The following is a 21,487-nucleotide window of genomic DNA, read 5'->3' as shown; positions in this document are numbered from 1 at the left end:
ATGTTTTACTTTTCTTATTTGTTTAACGATAATAATTAATTTCGTCACATTAAAAGCGATGTTGCCTGTTGTTTGTGATCGCATCGTTTAACAGTTTGAAATTAAATTGGAATAGTTTGTACCTCCCTTAAGATAAGTTTCCATCATAATACTTTGATTAAAAGGCGTATCCTAAGAGGATACGGGTTCAATATTTATGCCGAAAAAAGAATTACTTAGTGCTTTTATTGTTACGCTTCCACTAATAAGCGTATTAACAACAGTGAAAATTAAGAAATGACAGTCAGTTACTTTAATTACAAAGTATTTGAATTGCATGATAACATCCCTGGTAGCAGAGATAAACTTGTAAACCACCTGCTGTAAGCTTGAATTGCAAGTCGGCCAAGCTTGCATCCAGATTGATTGGAAAACGTGCAAGCATGCCGCAAGCTGGACTCCAGTAACGAAGTTACACAGAGGCAACCTTGCATTTAGTGTTCCATTCAAGCTTGACGCAAGCGTTTTACAAGTCAAGTAAATAGCCAGTGAACGACCAGTGACGCTATGATGCTCTGCGAAGGGGCGTTTCAAGTGCAAGCGTAGAAAGCCAAAAGCCAAGCACGCGCCAACTGGCCGAAAGTTTTCTTGCCCTTAGGGATAATATATACATTATCTATTCAGGATGGTCTTAGAATAGAAAAAATAAAACAAGAGGTAAGTTCATTCGAACAGAAATACTAAAAACGCATTTCTAAACTTAATCCCTGAAAAGAACATAATCGACATTTTACAGCAAAATGTTCTTACTACTCATGATGTCCCCTGACGAAGCTTTCTAGTGTGGCTGGAATTTCTCCGACATAGGGTATCTTCTTTCTACATACAACCTGCGCAGCTAAGCACCGTAGCGGCAAATAATTAAACAATGGTATATTATTCTTAGGGTTGATGGCTAGGAGAGTCAATGCATCTTCCCCATCCCTGTTCTTCATATCTAAGTGGGCACCGTTGTCTAGGAGCAGTTTCACTACCTGAAAGAAAATAGAAATAATTCACTATTATGACCTGTCTAGTCTGACAAGGTTAATACATAAAGAGCATAATATTCCATTTAGTAATATTATTAATAATTGCAAATGTTATTAATAAACACAAAATATCATAAGGTATTTAGTGTTAGCAATCTACATAGGGCGAAATGTGAAAAGTAACATGTATCACGGCCCCTTCTTTCTCGGAAACGAAGTCTCCAACACAAAGTTCACTATTGTATATTGGGGTGTGAGCCCAATATTGGAGGGTACTTTCGCTTTATAGTCACTATTTTCAGTCGAGGCCACATTCAAATATTTTTAGGACTAACTAACTCTATGGCCTATGGAACCCGGAGGTTCAATGCTGCATTCACAAATGCTCTCCATTGGCTTCTGTCCTTAGCCAACTGGATCCAGTTTTTATTTTGTATTCTTATAGCTGCGAGATCCATCTTAATATTGTCCTCCCATCTGCGCCTAGGCCTTCCTAATGGTCATTTTCCGATTGGGTTTCCAGTTAAAATTTTTAAATCGTTCTTATTTTCTTCCATTCACGTTACATGACCTGCCCACCTGACCCTCCTAGACTTGATGACCGTAACAGTGTTCGGTAAACCGTATAAATTATGCACTTCCTCGTTTTTTGAAGATTACCCCATTCCAGTTCCTCTTGGGTCCGAATATTCATCTCAGGATCTTGTTCTCAAATACTTTCAGTTTATGTTCTTCCCTCAGAATAATCGACCATGTTTCGAAACCATACAGAACAACGGGCATGATTATCTTTTTTTATATTTTAAGCTTCAAATTCCTCGACAGAATTCGCGACGACAAGGGAGTTTGAACTGAATAATAACACGAATTCCCTGCTTTTAGTCGACATTTAATTCTTCGTAGATATGACTTTGGTCTGTTAATATTGATCCTAGGTATTTGAAAGTGTCCACTTTGTCGATAGTATTATTTGATATCTTAACGTATTCACAATTTGCAATATTACGATCCCGGCCAATTTTAATCTATTTAGTGTTCTCCGAATTTAGTTTTAAACCCTTGTCCCTAAAGGTGTTTAATAAAATCTCTACATTTCTTTCTACTCTCATCACGTCATCCTCTATCAGATTTACATCATCACCATACGCCATAACCTGGTGAATACCATTCAACTCTAGGTTCTGGTTGCTATCTTTTTCCTTATAGCGTACTCCGGAAAAAAATTGAATGACGACAGTGCATTTTTTTTTTTTTTGTTTCAGTCCATTCTAAACATGAAAACTCGTGGACAAATGGTTTCCTACTTGGCCATGACTTTGGAATCGTTTAAATACATCTTAATTAATCATTTTTTAAATTTTTTTTCTTTTTTTAGAATACCAAATTCACTAAGAATGTTGTACAATGTTTCCCTCCTAACCAAGTACTAGGCCTTACTAAATTGAATAAATAATTTATGAACTGGAGTATTGTATTCCTATTTCTTTTTGAGTATTTGACGAACACTAGTCAATAGTTGATTTTTACCTAAATCCACACTGATGATCTCCAATAATATAAATGAGCCCAGTCTTGCTAACATAATATTTGAGAGGATTTTATAGGGTGTTGATAGAAAGGAAATACCCCGACAATTATCACAATCAGTTTTGTCTATTTTACTATGAATTGGAACAATCATTGATTTCTTCTGCTCTTGTGGCAATTCCTCCCTGTTCCAAATCAGAACGAGTTTGTGTATTTCACTCTAAAACTCTTTTCTTTTCTAGCTAAAATTAACTCAGCCGAAATATTATCTACACCCGCAAATTTGTGTTTCTGTAATTTGTTTATAGCAATTTTTGTTTCTTTCGGCTAGGCTCTGAAATACATGGTTTTGCTGTGCATATTTCAGTTTCTCCCTATACATTATTTATTGGCTCCATATTAAGAAAATCGTCAAAGATATCTTTGCATCTATTCAAAATAGTGAGAATTGCTCTGTCGACTTTCTTTAATAAATAAGCGTACGGTTGATAGCTGTTCTTAAATTAATTAATGTCCTTACACACGCCTCGAATGTTTTTGTTTCTACTATTATCCTCAACTTCAGTAACTTCAGATTTCAAAAAATCGCAATTCTTTGTTGGAAAAAATTTAGGACTTTTTTTCCTGTCGTCAATGAAATTGTGTATGGTTATATCGTTCGGATTTTGTAGCCATCGCAGTTTTGCCTGTTTTCTCGTCTGTGTTAGTTTTGTGCATTTTTGGTCGAATCATAGTTCTTATGTATTTCCAGGTGTTCCAATTTATCTTTCGCTAAAACTTTAATGCTATCCCTAATTTTAACTAATTATCTTCAACATTAATGAATTTCGACCCTTCTAAAACAGAGAATCTATTCGACACTACATCTGGTATTCCCCTCTCGTCTTATTCTCCTCTAATTTCTTTAACTTAGAATCTCTGTTTTTAGATGTTGAATCTTTTCCTTTCTTAAATGATAGCATATCACTCTTGCTACCAGGTAGTGATCAGTGTTACAGTCAGCTCCCCTAAACGGCAGAACATTTATTGCCCTAGATCGTCTTCTTCTATCTACTCAAACGTGATGAATTTGATTGTGATTTACCATTTGGTAAGGGTTGCGATGTAGGAATCTTGTACTCTTCACGATAAGATTTTTGCATGGAAGAAAATTCGCAAGTCGAACACCGTTGATAATTACTCTCCTTATGCAGACTTTTGTTCCCTATTAACGGTAGTGAGGTCTGGAATATAAGAGACTTAACTTATTGCACCAATATTCATCAATATACTCCTCAATATGGAGAGATATTTAGAAATGATATAAGAGACTGTCTCCTTCCCTGCTATATGTTGATCAGAGCTGGTGTAACTTCAAACAGTATAGGGCTCCACCATTCTGTGCTATGGGATTCGAAAAAGGTGCACAGAAATGCAATTTCCTTCCCATTTTGATTGGGAGCGGGTGTTCAATATAATGGCTACCTATTTTATCTAACCTCACCGCTTGACTTTTATCTACGGAGTCAAACAAATGGTATACAATATAAAACTAGTGAACAAAAACAATCTTTAACAGAGCATTTTGCAGGCCTATAACAACATGTCACCAGAAACTCGGACGCGTACATACACCTGTACAAGTCCTGTAAGTGCTCTTTCCAAAGATATAACCGATTTCAAAGTTTAAAACTCGCGTTTGTTTACTCACAATGACATGCAACTTATTATAATGAAATAAAAACTCTCTCTTTATATATATATATATATATATATATATATATATATATATATGTATGTATACGCATCTAAGATGCCTAATATGAGTGCCTTTTGTAAGGAGGCACACATCAATCCGATAGTCTAATTCTTATTACACTCTTTCCAACATCTCAGAATCGATATATGCAACTGTTTCTTAAATGTGTACTCGAAGTTCAGGTAAATTGTTTAGGTAAGTGTAGAGGTGGCTGATAAACTCGCCTTTTAACATAACCCCACAAAGAAGAGTCGTGCGGGGTGATATCTGGTGACCGGGGCACAAAAAAAGCAGAACCTAATCCTCACGAATAAGTCGTCTTTTCCATTGATTTGGTAACGATCTCTTGAGTTTCCTTCTGATAGTCGGTGCCAATGTGACGGTGTCCCCTCCTGCTGGAAAATAAAATTTTCCATGTCTTCTCTTAGCTGTGAGAAAAGCCATGTTTGCAGCATGTAAAGGTAGGAAAGTCCCTTTCTAATGTTTTCCTCGAGATACACAAGACAACACACTTGCGAGTGCACAAAACACGTTCACCTTGTGAGAATCATGGACATATTCATAACTATGGAGATTTTCCGAAGCTCAAATCCTTACATTTTGTTTCATTACTTTTCGAGAAAGGTGAATGTAGCATAATCACTAAACAAATCTGACTCAATGAAACCATCTCTGTCCATATGGTTTTGCATCGCAACTGAGAACTCAAGTCTCTTATTCTTGTCAATAGGTTTAACTGTCTGCAACAATTTCAGTCGGTATGGGTGAAATTTCAAACGTTTTCGCAGAATCTTCCTCGCTGTTGTCTGCTCCAAGTTCAGTTCCTTTGCTTGCACAAACCATTGACTTTGGATGAAAATCACAGCGCACGATCAAGTGTTAAATCCTCAATCCCTGGGCGGCCAGTTGATTTCCTCTGGCAGGTACAATCACTACCTTTAAATTGTCTGTACCACTTCCGGATTGAGTGCACGCTTTTTAAGATCTAACCCGAATTTCGTCTTGAAACCTCGTTAAACACTGACTAGAGACTGTTTTACATTATATTTACATTAAATTAATGGCTGTTGTTTTTCCATATTCACATCTTACCTCAAAAGGCTATTCCTATCAGCCCTAAAATCATTTTCTCTAAGGCCTCCTATTCGACTCTCTCATTACTACAAACGGTTCCTTGGAAGATCCCGCGCCTATACCATACAAATGCCAGGAAATCAGTGTAAAATACTTCCCTTTCTTCATTTCCTGCCATATTGATTTACTGCCGCCCTAGTGGCCAAATACGTAACAAAACATCTGCTTTGCTAACCAGTAAAACGTTTTTAGTTTTTCTTTCATTTAACGTAAGTTGAATTTCATCGTGAATAAATAAATGTAAGTTATTAAACTTAGAAATCTCGAAAGTCATTTACAATAGCCCTGTGTTTGGCTATAGTTGCTTTATACCACGAAAATCTGAGATGGTGGGGCTGTCACCAATGGCTGATGTAACATGTAATGACCAAACTTTGTTTTGCGTACCGATGCTGAACCATTGGAAAATTATTGCACGTAGAAAGAGGAAAAAAATATCACAGTCCAATGGGAAGTTTGTTAACTGGTATATCTAATCTAATATAAATAAAATAGTTTGTTTGTGTGTTTGTTTGTCTGTCTGTGTGCGGCCTGGGGACCACACGAGTGGACGAGAGTTACCAAAATTTGTTCACGGGTACCTTGGTCGAGGCCCAGATCAAGACGAAGAGTTTTTTTTTTTTTTTTTTTTTAATTTCCAACCAAGTGGTCTCAGGAGGGCGTTTACCGGGACATGTAAAAATAGTCGAAAATGACCGATATTAGTGTCGAATTCATAGTTTTTGCGGTGGCTGAGATCAATGTTGAAACTCCGATCACATTAACTTCCAAATTCACTTTATTCGGCTGCGGGTCGGGGGTCACCGGGGAGGGGATACCGAGACATGTAAAAGTAATCCAAAATGACAGATATTAGTGTCGAATTCATAGTTTTTGCGGTCGTTGAAATGAATGGTGATACTCCCACAGGCGTTAACTTCCAAATACATCCCCCATGCGAAGAATGTGTATATTCAGCTAGTAGTTAATAAAGTTGGAAGAGCAGCAAATAACTCTGTGCTGCAAAACGTTGTATCGCCAAAGTCCATACCACTGTGTCACTATAAAATCCTCTACTCTCCCTTATCAATACATCCCAATCCGATTCCAGACAAAAATTAAATGGCTCTTGTTTTCCCATACTAACATCTTACCTCAAAAGGTTATTCCCATCAGCCCTAAAATCATTTTCTCGAAGGCCTCCTATTCGACTCTCTCATTACGACAAATGTCTCCTAGGAAGATCCCGCGCCTATACTATAGAAATGCCAGGAAACCAGTGTAAACTTCTAAGTATATTCGATATCAACTTTGCCTTCCAACGCCATCACAAAGATAACACACAGTTTCCACATTTCCGTAGTTGCGATTCTACCAACCTCATTTACATTCAAATGGTTACTTTCATCGCCTGCTCGCGCGAACTCACAGTGTCTGCACCGTGCTTCCGCATGTCCATTTCAATTTTAAAAGTGTACAAAATCATGCCTGAAATACTGGAAACACTCAATACAAACGTTAAGTGAAAACTGATCTCTATCGTGATAATAACACATTTGAAACCCACTCTGCTTCCGTTACTATCACTTGCGTGTTTAAATGTGTCCACTGTTCAGCTGTCTATGGTGGTGTAGTTCTACAATATTTCTTTTCTCATATTTTTACTTCTTATCTCTTTATAATTTTGAGTATTAATATTTTTCATATTAATATTTATATGCAACTCTATCCATCACGACTCTGGAACTCACTAAAGAAATAATAAACACTTCTGACCAGAGTATATACACTTGTTTATTAAAAACTAAATTCCAGTGTAACAGTTTCAACAACGTAACGTTGTCTTCATCAGACACTAACTGAAAGAGATGCCTTAGAGCGCAGTTATTTATACTAAAAGTGAAAGTCCTTGTGTGTATGGGAAGCCATCTGGGTCGGACTTCCCCGGGCGTCATCTTCCGGCCACCTGCCCTGACTTAATTACCCTCCCACCTGTGTTTATCTTTTCAGACACACCTGTTGTTTATACTTGACCAATTGCCTTAAAATATTTTCTCTTAATCTACCTCTGATGCCTATTAGAAATAAATAACAGACTATACTACATACAACTGATTATAAATACAGCAATACAAATATATATATATATATATACATAAAAATAAACTATAAAATATAACAATATATAAAACTCTATATAACTATATACAATATTAAACTATATAAAATATTAAATATGTGAATATAAATTACATATAAATATGTTCAATCTTGTTTTTTCACTTCAATTTGTTCAAATAATATATCCCATAGATCATGTATTAACAGTCCACTTGTCCAGTTCATTAATTTGTCACTTTTCTCTTTCTTTATCCTTCGTGCTTCCTTCCAAGAAATAAGAGACTGGAAGAAAGAGAAGATAGTGAAAGCCTTGAGAGTAATATGGGACAATAGTTTTTGTACGATAGGGAACAAACTAGTCAAGATCAAGGAAGGACTGAGTATAGGTTCAAGATTAAGTCCAGTGTTGTCAGAACTGGGGATGAACAGATGGAAGTAGAAAGTGATAGAAGAATGTGGAAACAACCTAATATTGTTTTGCAGATATGTGGATGACTGTTTGGGAGTATGGAGAGGAACAAAGAGACAACTGGAAAAATTCGTAAACAAGGTTGAAAATGAAGAAAAAGGGATAAGACTGGAAATGGAAGTGGAGAACAACAACATTATAAACTTCCTGGACATGACTATAGAGAGAAAAGATGGACGATTTACAACAAGATGGTATAGGAAAGAATGTGCGGCAGGAGTTTACTGCCACGAAAGAAGTGATGTGGATTACAGCACCAAAAGAAACTTCATAAGGAATATGGAGAGAAGAATAGAAGAAATAGATACTGAAGAGGGGAAAAAGAAGGAGGACATAGAGAAGTTCCACAGTTTACTAGAGCAGAACGGGTACAACAGACAGAAGTTAAGGAAGAACAGAATTGAAGAGGAAAGAAGGAAAGGAAGGAGAAAGGAGAGAAAGGAAGAGGAGGAGAACAAATGGCACGGGATAGAGAGCATCGGGTAGAAGACAGAAGTACTAAAGAACTTACTTAGAAGAGGTGGTGTGAAGACGTACAGAAAAGGAGGAAGAAGAATTTTGGAAATGATTAAGAAAGCGAAAAGTAGAACGAAAGAAATATGTGAGAAAGATGAAGGTGTAGTGTATAAAGTGACGTGTAAGGATTGTGATATGATATACATAGGGGAAACAGAGAAAAACTTAGGGAGAGAATTAAACAACATAGGGATGATGTGAGACTTAAGAGAGAAAATAATGCCATATATAAACATGTTAAAGAAACGGGGCATGATATAGATTGGGAAGGTGTAAAGGGGCTAGAAAGGGAGAATAGACCAATGATAAGGAAATGGAAGGAAGCACAAAGGATAAAGAAAGAGAAAAGTGACAAATTAATGAACTGGACAAGTGGACTGTTAATACATGATCTATGGGATAAATTATTAGAACAAATTGAAGTGAAAAAACAAGATTGAACATATTTATTGAACATTAGTGTAATTTATATTCACATATTTAATATTTTATATAGTTTAATATTGTTATAGTTTAATATTGTATATAGTTATATAGAGTTTTATATATTGTTATATTTTATAGTTTATTTTTATGTCTATATATATATATATATATATATATATATATATATATATATATATATATATATATATATATATATGTATTGCTGTATTTATAATCAGTTGTATGTAGTATAGTCTGTTATTTATTTTTAATAGGCATCAGAGGTAGATTAAGAGAAAATGTTTTAAGGCAATTGGTCAAGTATAAACAACAGGTGTGTCTGAAAAGATAAACACAGGTGGGAGGGTAATTAAGTCAGGGCAGGTGGCCGGAAGATGACGCCCGGGGAAGTCCGACCCAGATGGCTTCCCATACACACAAGGACTTTCACTTTTAGTATAAATAACTGCGCTCTAAGGCATCTCTTTCAGTTAGTGTCTGATGAAGACAACGTTACGTTGTTGAAACTGTTACACTGGAATTTAGTTTTTAATAAACAAGTGTATATACTCTGGTCAGAAGTGTTTATTATTTCTTTAGTATTTATATATTTATTTACCCTCTTTAATTTCTTCATCAATTTGTAAAGTTTCACTTTCCAATTCTTTTTCCATGTCTTTTTCTCTTCATGTGTTATTCTTTGAGTTTTCTATACTCGTACCTCGCGCTCACCCATCCAATTAGCTTTTACTTTTTTGTCCAGTGTAATTTATTTATTTCTATCCTGGTATCATTACTAGCTGACCCTGCATTCCAACATGGCTCCCATTTAGAAAATTCTTAGCTATTCTATGTTTTTTTTTTTTTTTTTTTAAATTTTTCTTCTCTGTATATGTGTTCGCTAGCCATATGATGAAACCCTTAGCGAAAAACATTATGTTTTCACTATTTTCTAGTAACTCATTTAGTTGCTATTTCCGCTTCGGAACTCACTGTTCTTACTATATATCAAATAAATCTAATGAAGCGTACAAAGTTATACATTGATATTAAAAAGTAATCTGTCGTAAAAAGAAACAAAGCAAAAATATGATAATCAAATACATCAGTGGCATGGTAACGAGGAAAAAAAAACATTCTTTATACATAAGCTAAAAACATTGGAGAAGATTAGGTGAAATAAGCGGAGAGGATAGAGTAACTGCTTCCGGATTCATTACTGCCGGGAGGGGAAAAGATGAAAGCATGATATGTTTACACAGAGATAAGTTGTGCTTTAATTAAGGTCAAGATATGTGAAGGAAATCTTGTGTGTCCAAATATTGGAAAATTGTACGTGATGTAGCAGATGGAAGTTGTCAGATGAAACATATAGATTTTGTTCCCTATGAACAGATTTTCAACTTAAACCTTTCAACGAACAAGAAGCGATTTATCAGTAGTGGGACAATGAAACCGGGAGATTAAGTTCTACCATTGCTTAAACAACATATCACAACCTGTACAGAGTACTGTAAGCTACGGTACATGAAGAGTCTTGAAACTGTTAAAGAAATTATTCTAAACCTTTAGAACAAAGATTGGTCAATAGTAAAATGAAGGCCATAGTTTGTCAGTTTGATAGTTTTTTTTCTTTAATGTCTGTCTGAGTAGTGGAAACGAATCAGTTCACTTTATAGTTTAATTTAACTTTCAGAAACACTACGACGAAATTTACCTAATTCCTTTCCACATCCTAGAAAGGCTGTGAAAAAAAAAAAACAGCAGTATCAGGTTGTTGGAATAAATGTGATTTTTTGAACACTTTATTGATAAGATTAATTTTTTGTGTAAAAATGTTTAAACTGAGAAGTGTCTGAAATAACTGTCTAATTCGAACTTCTCAATAGTTAACAATATAGAGTTTTTAAAAAGAAATGGACGGACATATGTAAACCTTTAAATACGATTCTATAGTATTTTCCAAATGTCGCGAAATTTTACTAACGAAATACTTATTTATGAAATATGAAAAAAATAGTTCGAATAGTTTTTGAGAAAATCTTTCTAAAAGAATTCACCTGAAAGAGCGCCTAATACGAGTTATATCTTGCATAACTTCCATCTTGCATAACTTGCATAACAAGCTCTTCTAAATGTAAGAATTTATATGAATTTATGTCCTATTATAATTTGCAATCATTAAATAATGTGACGAACGAAAATAATCGTACATTAGATCTGGTTCTCTCTAATATAACGAATATAGAAGTCAGTAGGGAATATTGTCCACTAATTCCAAAAGATGTACACCATCCATCCTTAGTAATAAACGTGTTGCAGCAGGAGAACGCGAAGATTAAAAAGAAAACTAATATATCAGGATATAATTTTAGGAAAGCTAATTTCTTAGAGTTGTATCTTGAATTCTCATCTATTGACTGGAACTGCCTAAAGAAATATGAAAACGCCAATGACCTAGTTGATAATCTCTATTATATTATTTATAGTGTATTTGACAAGTGCGTGCCACTTAAAAACAACTCAAGAACAGCTTATCCGTGCTGGTTTACACATGAAATTATCAAAAAAATCAAAACTAAAGCAAGGTATCATAAAAAATACAAATGTAATAAAGAAGTAAATTATCTCAATAAATTCAATGAATTGCGTAGGGAAATAAAGAAAGAAATTAAGCTGGCATACAGAGCGTTCATACAAGATTCTGAAAATAACATTAATAACAATGCTAATGAATTGTGGAATTTTATAAAAAATAAGACTAAGCATCTTCTTGGGGGGAAATTAAATTATGAGGGACGCGAACTTTATCATAATGATGAAATAGCCAATGCTTTTGCACAGTATTTCTCGTCAGTATATGTGCCAGATACAGGTTTCACTGACATTCCTACGAACAATTTATTAACTTATGTAAGTAACAAACTAGAGTCACTTACCATTGAGGAAATCACTCAATCTGAAGTAGTAATGGCAATCAAAAAATTAAAGCCCAGAACTGCTGTTGGCCCTGATGGAATACCTCCATATATCATAAAGGGTTGTATAGATGCGTTTACATATCCGCTGAGGATTGCATTCAATCTCGCTTTAAAAACATGCGTTTTTCCGGATAAATGGAAATCATCTATAGTTTGCCCAATACCAAAAACCAATGATAAACACGAAATAAATAACTACCGGCCTATATCAATTTTACCTACTTTTGCAAAGATATTTGAACAAATCTTATACCGACGGATAATTGACCACATCCAACCCGTAATCTCACCTTATCAACATGGCTTTATCCCACACAAATCAACAACAACAAACCTTGCACTTATCACAGACTTTATAGCAAATTCGTTAGATGTAGGATGTCAGGTTGATGTAATATATATAGATTTTGAAAAAGCATTTGACAGAGTCAATCACAAGGTATTATTACATAAGCTAGGCGAATATAATTTCTCTTCTCCCTTGATCAAGTTCTTTTCATCATATTTAAATAATCGTAAACAAACTGTTATCTACAAGGAATATAAATCATCTGATTATATTGCATATTCTGGAATTCCCCAGGGCTCTAATCTAGGTCCGTTATTGTTCCTTTTATTCATTAACGATCTCCCTGATCATATATTATTAAGTAACAAATTGCTTTTTGCTGATGACCTCAAAATATACGGTAGGATAAAGACCATCCATGACTGTCTCGCTTTACAACGTGACATGGAAAATATTGCTAATTGGTGTTCTCTTAACAAACTTAATGTAAACATAAACAAATGTAACATTTTATCGTTTACCAGAAACAAAAGTCAAATAGAGTTTGATTACTCAATGAATCAGATCTTACTAAATAGATTAAATTCAGTCAAAGATCTTAGAGTTATATTTGATACGAAACTGACATTTAATAACCATGTAGAGAACATAGTTAACGAATCTCTCAAGATGTTAGGGTTCATAATTAGAACTGGAAAGGAATTTAACAATAGTACTACACTAACAAAAATGTATTATGCCTATGTCCGATCAAAACTGGAATATGCTGCTGTGATTTGGAACCCATCACAACAGCAATACAGACACCAAGTGGAAAAGGTCCAATCTAAATTTATCAAATACTTGATGTACAAGACAACTGGAATCTATCCATATTATGAAAATTATCTAACATTAATAGACAACTTCTGTATCCCTACACTTGAGCAAAGGCGAAATGTGACAGATTTAATTTTTCTCCATAAAATAGTACAAAACGAATTTAATTGTACGGATCTCATATCAACATTAAATTTTCATGTCCCGACACTTAAAACTCGTGCTAATAACTCTGGTCTGTTTTATTGCAAAAAAGCAAGGACCAACGTATTATTGAAATCACCAATTTGGAGAATGTGTTCTACTTACAACAAAATATGTATCAAACACAAAGAAATTGACATCTGCAATATGAACTCTATGTTTAAGAAAACTATTGTAAATGTATTATGTAATACATCAACACTATAATTGGGCTTATGCCTGTTGTGTTGATGGCAAATAAATAAATAAATAAATAAATAAATTTTCCATATGACCTGCATGTAAACGAATAAAATGTGTCAGAAGTATGTCATGTTACATATCTACAGAATCAACTAAAAGAGCACGTTTCTGCGTTATCAGCATTGCCTCTCTGACAGACACCTACGTCAAGATAATGGCAATTTAACTGACCGTATCAGGATTGCCCCGACCTCGGGGCAATTCTGATACAGTACTAATTATTATTATTTCTGTAATATGTTAACATTGATTAATCCCATTTTTGTATTAATGCGAAGATCTAGGAATCATGTACATAAAATAATTTTCTTTGCAATTCCAGCTGTAATCATTTTGAAATTACATACCTTTTTAACCAAAAAGTGTATAAGCATTGCCCCGTTTGACGGTAAGTAGGAAAGAAGACTTGGTTATTAGTATAAGAACAGTGTTTCCTGGCCTTACTGAACCAAATAGAACCTAGTACTAAACCCAGTTTCCTGGTCTTTTTATTTAGTAGAACTTGGTGATGCGAGTGCTAGCACTATATTAAACTCAATGTTAGGGGCTTTACAAGAACATGGAATAAGCCAATGTTATTTCCTTTGCTGCAGACGGTTCAACAATGTGTTGGGAAGGAAGAACGGGTTTTTAAAATTATGAGTGGAAATGTTTTCTAACATTCTGGTGTGGCATTTCAGCAATCATCGTTTGGAACTTGCTGTTAACGATGTGATTAAGGAACTTACTGAAATTAATCACATGAAACGTTTTTCAAAAATCAGCTTTGTTGATTGTATTCGACATAACCACGAAATCAATAAGAGTTGGTAACGTGTGCGCGTTAGCTAATATGAGATTAACAGCACATCAAACGGTCATGTGCTGTTAGTACCAAGTGTTAGATCTGTATGTGCTGTGTGGGAGCATTACAAGGTATTAGTGAATCATTTTGGTCTAGCTGGTAACGACCCGAAACGAAGAGCTACCTACATCGGTTTAAAAAGGTATATAACGGACAATACTTTCGTCTGGAATATGAGTCTTTCATATGATGCGTTGGTGGAGCAGGAATATCTATCACTAGAAGTTCAAGAACATTCCACTTCAATTTTACGAGTCTCTAATTTTTTCAAGCAAAAGCGTAGAGTGTAGAAAGCTGTGTTCTGATTCCTAACCTACAAACTGTCTTAAAAACATTCGAATAAGGGTGCTCTTAGAACGTTACTTTACATCCGGAAAAAGTCAGTCGAATGAAACAAGGCCAATACTTTCAAAATCTTGCCGAAACATGAACGCGAGAATGTTTACAACACAAACTTGGCCTTGTTCTACTAGTGGAAACATCATAAACCAGAACAAATACACTGAAATGCTTCAAAGATTGAGTTCTAGAGAAAACAAAGTGGCCTCATGACGGAGAGATATGTTTCTGTTAAAATTTAATTAGATATTTATTTACGTTTTCTAAACCAGACATGTGTTTCTCTGACAGTTCAATTAAATATTTTGTGCGTTTTTTAAAACTATCACAAAGAGTAACGAAAGCAGTGCATTCGATGATTTAGAGAAGTGTTGATATCGGGTAGAAAGACAACTGCGATTCACAACCACTACTTACTGTTTAAAGACATTAATTATGTCTACTGCAGAGTCTAACAGAATTTCAGTCGTAAGAACGATATCCTGACAACTACAAGAAACTCATTAACTTTGGAAACAACGTCACATCTAGGGTATTTGGAAACTAATGAACTAACAGTGGAAAACTTGAAACTCCAGGTATTTGTCCAATCTTGGATGGGAGAGAAAGATCATGTAGATGTTACAGCAACTTGTCCTCGACTCTTTGAGAAAAAAAAAAAAAAAACTGAGAAGTAATTAGCTTGCATTATAAGGCTGTCTGCAAACACTGTACAAGAAAGTTTTTACTTTTATTTTATGTATTTATTTATTTAGTGTTGGAGTAAGAACTTTGACTTACATCACATAATGAGGTACTTAATGTCTTTGTAGAAAGAATTCCGTACAATTTTGTTGGGCTAGGACATCACAGATAGTTGCATGAGAATTAGAAGTGATGTCAGAAACTAATCGGCCACGGTCAATGTTCAAGGTACCATTTCGGTATTTAGTGTGGCTGAGAATAAATCATGGAAGACCCTAATCAAAATGGCCGGCCTGAGATTTTATCGCGAGACTTCTTGGGTGACAAAGATATCACATTCTTATTCTTCTTATTATTATACCAACGAGAAAATTTGAGTTGTCTGCTTTAATGCTAAAATTCGATATTTTATTGGACAGATTAATATATTACATACCTGGTGTGGTATTTCCCAAGTAGGTAGAGGTGTACTGTTTACTTTGTTTTCGTTAACATATATAATATTATCAATTTAATATCGCCGGTAACGGAGACTGTAACTTACCTAGAAATGACTATAAGTTTCCTTTATATATCAATACAAATCTTGAGTAATAAAGTTTGACGAATGGGCACTATGTTGATTATTTATATTTCGGTGTTTTTACTCAAGCATGTAGAGTTTTTCATTATGGTGGGATGTTTAAAAATGGTAAGTAGTTTTATTTATTTTTTAATATAAAGTGAAATATAAAGAATTAATTAGTTTGGACAGAAATTATAAACGTTGAAGGATAATTCGTATTGTCAAATGTAATAACATAGCTTTACTAAATTTATTTTATTTATTTATTTATTTATTTTTTAATTTGTGATTCCACTAACTACTTGGAGTGGCCTTGTTATATGTATGTATAGCTACTAAATGAGCTTAATGCATTAATGGCAAAAATGTTAATGACAGCAGAATATTTTCAAAGCACTATTTATATACGGGAAGTTGGTGGATGCTCTTAGCGAATAGTGTAAATTATTTCTAATAACAGTCTATTTATTCTAAAAGTAAAAAAAAAAAAAAAAAAAAAGTAGAGTTCTTTGGTACCAGTGGTATGTAACGTCTGAAATTCAACAGGAGAAAACAACGTGAGTTCATTATATATATAATGAGATCTGTGTGTGCTAAAAAGGTGAAGTTCCCTCGTGGCTAAGCGATTAGACATACGTCTTTGGCATGGGAAACCCGGGTTCAATTCCCGGCGGAAGCACATGTGACGCGGATCTCACGTTAAACGGTATGTCCGCGTCTCATATAGCCTCACTACTAAAAGGGACGCTAAACTGAACATCAAATGCAATCAAATGAAATGTGCTCGTAAGCGTATACATTAGAACGAGTTAAGTAATATTAAACAGTTATTAAGAATTAAAAATGATTCTGTGAATGAATGGCAATAAATATGGCGTTTTTAGCAAATATGTTTGATCGTGTAAATGAGTTGGGGTATTGTAACGTAGAACAGGGTTTAGAGGAGACATGAGTAAAGTAGGATAACGAAGAAAATTAGCGTAGAGTAAGGGTAGCATTCACGAATGGCACAGGTTCGAATGGAATAGTGAAGAACAATGAAGAAGCAATAGAGTAAAGTACAGTTGCATAGTAAAGTATAGAACAATGTAGAGTAGAAGAGTAGCAGGGCCGGATTAAGGGAGGGGCTTAGGGGGGGCTATAGAATCCGGCCTCAACGTGAACGGGGGCCTCCACTTTGATCAAAAGCTTAACTGGTTGTCTAAAAAGAATCACACAAGATACAATCATCATTTTTTATTTATTACATTTATATAATAGGGTAACTTTGCGTGGTTTTTTTTTTATGCATTTGGAAGGTTTCATTAGATATAATATCATCTAGTGCATGACATGGTTCATGTCGTAGAACGACGTATATTCCCTTAACATTCCTACCGTACTTTCACAGAAATGTATTAGGCAAAGTCAGCAGGGGCTACATATTTTTTCTTGGGGCCGCGGTGTCTCAGTGGTAGAGCGTTCACCTCTGGTGCTTGGGTCCCGGGTTCGATCCCAGCCCCACAAAGTGGACTTTGTGGTGGACAAACACTGTGTGCGTGGGTTTCCTCCGGGTTCTTCCTGGGGACGCGGTGGCTCAGTGGTAGAGCGTTCACCTCTGGTGCTTGGGGTCCCGGGTTCGATCCCAGCCCCCGCCAAGTGAACTTTGTGGTGGACAAACACCGTGCTCGTGGGTTTTCTCGGGGTTCTCCCGTTTCCTCCCACTTTCTTCATTCCACCATTTCACTCATCTCTCATCATCACCGTCTCCTTTAGCCTAACCGGCATAACCGTGGGACGTAAAACTTAAAGATTTCATTTCATTTCATTTTTCCGGGTTCTTCCGTTTCCTCCCACTTTCTTGACTCTACCATTTCATTCATTAATCATCATCATCGTCTCCTTTAGCCTAACCAGCATAATCGTGGGACGTAAAACTCAAAGATTTCATTTCATTTTTTTCATTTCTAGCCCCATGCCTCCATATGGGTTAATCCAGTCCTGAAGAAGAGAGAGTATAGAAGTTAGGTTTACGTAAAATAAAGTAGCATAGCGTAAACTAGAATATAATAAAGTAGATTAGTATCGATTAGGTTACGTTAGATGTCATTTGTTGTAAGTAGTAATGTACTCTAAGGTATGTTGTAAGCATTAATTATTTGTTAGATGTTTCACTACTTTTTTTGTGCGTGTGAAGCAATACATGATTATTGTTTCACAGAGAGGGTCCAAATATCAATGGCATGAAATGTACCTTAAGACAGGATAGGTAGAGTAGAGAGGTTAGAATAGAGTAGAATAGGTTAAAGTACAGAAGGGTTTGGTTAGAGTAGAATAGGGTTGGGTTAGAGTACAGTAAGGTTAGATTAAAGTAGGATAGGGTTAGCTTAGGTTAGGGTAAGGTAAGTATGGACTTCTTCTGTGAAACTTAATCCCTATGCGTTTCACCGAAAATTTCGGTGACATATTTCTTATTAGCGCCGACTTTTTAGTGCTTCAAACAATTTTACGATTACCATTGGGTCAACTTGTAGGAAGTAATCAGTACAAAGTAGTTTTGCATCTAATCGAATTCAGGGCTAATCGATGTTGAGATTTCGCACGTTATCGCGGGGTGCTTGCGTAGGGAGCAGGCGCGTCAGCCACGTGAGTATTCACGCTTACAAAAATTTATTTTCAATGTTATTTCTGGCATGCTTGGAGATTCTACCCTTGTGTTATGTGTATTTTGGTTCCTTCTATATAGTAGAAGGGGGTAACATGGTACATTTTTGGTTACCAACACACCATGTTACCACTCTTTCATAATATTGTACCAATATTGTATATAACACAAGGATATGGTATCCCCACGTATGCTAGAATAGCCACACCAGCGTTCCAAATTATTACCAAAATAAATGTTTGTCCCTGATGCAAATCAACACAGTTCGCTTTGCATACTTCGAGCCAACTGTATGGAAGGGACCATAGCCTAGTTGAAACGTGTTCAAACATTCCTGAACATTCCATTTGTATGAATCGTGAAAGCGACGTAGTTTATATGAAATACGTCCACAATGATAGCAAGCACAGTTTTCGTCCCTTAACTTTCTACTACAGTAGTAAACTGGTAGCAATATAAACAGAACTTTACATTGTGCAGTGTCAGTTGTCGAAATGGAAACTGAGAAGTGCCGGTACTTCAATTATCAGTCACAACCTTTTTTCCCCCATCAAGAAATCTACTGAAGATTAAACTTTAAAATTTAATCACTGACGCAATCCGTAATTACACTCGTAAGCACTACTTACCTCATTGACAAAGTTAGTTTCATGAGCAGCTACATGCAACGCTGACGACTGGCTGGCATTTCTAGCGTTGACATTTATACCACACTCTAAAAGTAGACTTGCTACTAGACTACTCGGAACATCGTTCTCCTCTACAAAACTACTGTTGGCGGCAGTAAAATTGGCAACTGCCAAGTGAAGGAGAGTATCACCGGTTGAGCTTCGCAGATTGCTTTCAATAATGTACCTCACTACTCTTTTAATCTCCTCTAGATCCTGTGGAGATGTGTGAGTCTTAAGCAGTAAGTAAATAAGGTCTATTAAACATCTTAACAAACTGTCAAAGGTATACTGCTGCCTTTCATCAACAGGATTGAATTCAAGTAAATTGGTGGAATCGATTAAATGCTGCGCCAATAAAGTTACACTCTTCATTACGTCCACAAATTTTACATTTTGATTTAAGACACGTTGCAAATATTTGTTCCGAAAATCAAAGAAAAATTCAATTAAACCTTGCACTATAGTACAAGTGTCGTAATGCAGTATAGACTCATGGTGAACAATGATTTCAAAAGCGTAATAACACAATCCTATACATCGCTCATATTGCAATTCAGTTCCGTATTCCGATGCACTGTGCATAAGGCGAAATACCATGTCTTTTTTGTTACATTCACCCAATAACCTTTCAGATATGATTAAGCTTTGCAGCCTCAATGCATCTAAATTAAGGGAAATATTTTCCAAATCTTCTTCTGTTTGAAATTCTGTTATGTTCTGATATTGCGGTTTTGGTGGAAGAATATCTTTCTGTACTGGATTATTCAGGTCCGTTTGCCGAAGTTGAATCGCACGTCTCCAATAATTTAGCGCTAACTGAGAATTATTGTATTGAATGAGATGCGTTGAGCCTATTAATTCATATGAATTGGCAACACGTTGCCGAGTGTATGAGACATTCTCTATTAAAAAATTAAATATTTCCAAGGAACCTTCTATACATGCTAATTGCAGTGCGTCTTCATTGTAACAGTTTGTTAACAAAGGATCTGCACCGCATGCTAATAATAATTCCGTTGTTTCAAAGATGTGTCCGTGGATTGCATAATGGAAAGCAGTATTGTTCTCAATGTCCTGGGAATTAATTAATGCACCATTTTCCAGCAAATACACACAGAATGTTCTATTTTCCACGGAACACATTAGAGGTGTTTGACCGGTATAATTTGCCTTGTTTACGTCAGCACCTTTGTCCAGCAAATATTCTGCGATTTGAAACTGTTTCAAAATGCATGCAGTTAGTAACGGAGTTAATCCCGAATCACTAACACTATCAACATTCGCGCCATGCTCCGTTAAATATTTTACTATCAGTATTCTTCCGGAAACAGTCGCGCACCATAGCGGAGTTGCACAATAATTATCATTTTCAGGAGTGTCATAAATACCCTTCTGCTCAAGATTAGCTTCACACTTAATTACTAAATATTTCACAATATCAGTATGTCCATTCTTCACTGCCAAAAACAGTGGAGCACTACCATTTTTAGTTCGAGAGATAATTTCTTTTCTGTCTTCAATTGCAAGACGTTCTAGTTTTTCCTGAAGACCATTACTCAATTCTGCACCTGCATTGGTACGTTGACACACAGAAATCACAGCGTCAAACAAAGAGTTCTTTTCACTCTCCAAGTCTGTTTTCTTCCTATTCATTTTTAAGTAATTTGTTCTGAAATATTAAGCCTTATTTTCACTCTCTATTTCTTCATTAACTCTAACGCATTTTACTTATCGACGCACTGACGTTGGGTATATTATGTATTAATACGAACTCACATCACTCTTACAGTTAAAAATAAACTGTTTTGTTCTTCAAACAGGACTTTTCGTCAATACGCATTCATTTTCTATCATCCTCAAGATATATCAATCATTCACATTATATATCATGTTGTTTGTGTTCAAAGGGATGACGGGAATGAGTAGACACTGTTGCCAGATCTTGATAGCTTTCAATGTTGGGATATTGTTTAGCTTTAGGGGACAGCCTTTTCACCTGTTTTTTTTTTTTTTTTTTTTTTTTTTGCGATATTCTATTTCGATTCTACCGTTTTATGGTTTCATATGTTAAATTAAGATCCATAGTATAAGTAGTAGTAGTAGTAGTAGTAGTAACAAGTTAGATGCTCCGCAGGGGTTGATTGGGTTCTGTTCTCGACATAAAATGGGCAATCACTTCCACTTACCTTTACGGTTTGTACAGATCCCCTACTGTCTTCAAAAAATTCTGTACGATACTTTCTTGACTACTTCAGTACCACTATCAACTCATTTTTCTTGTAAA

At 35.4% G+C, this 21,487-nt stretch overlaps 1 protein-coding gene across 1 annotated transcript in view; it reads right to left on the bottom strand.

Moving 5' to 3' along the window:
- LOC145673786 (protein fem-1 homolog A-like) overlaps window positions 1-21,094 on the bottom strand; it is a 33,560-nt gene extending 12,466 nt beyond the window's left edge. The window contains exons 1-2 of the mRNA XM_081743544.1: window positions 19,162-21,094; window positions 790-1,013 (exon numbers count right to left, since the gene is read on the bottom strand). Of these exons, the coding sequence (XP_081599670.1) occupies window positions 790-1,013; window positions 19,162-20,856 (1,919 nt within the window). The 5' untranslated portion in view covers window positions 20,857-21,094. The remainder of the gene's footprint in view (window positions 1-789; window positions 1,014-19,161) is intronic.
- Window positions 21,095-21,487: the final 393 nt, after the last annotated feature.

This window comes from Thermobia domestica, chromosome 17 (assembly GCF_964235325.1).
Source record: "Thermobia domestica chromosome 17, izTheDome1.hap1.1, whole genome shotgun sequence".
Classification (NCBI taxonomy): Eukaryota; Metazoa; Arthropoda; class Insecta; order Zygentoma; family Lepismatidae; genus Thermobia; species Thermobia domestica.
Note: the sequence above shows the minus strand (reverse complement) of the source record. Positions and strands in the feature narration are given on the sequence as shown.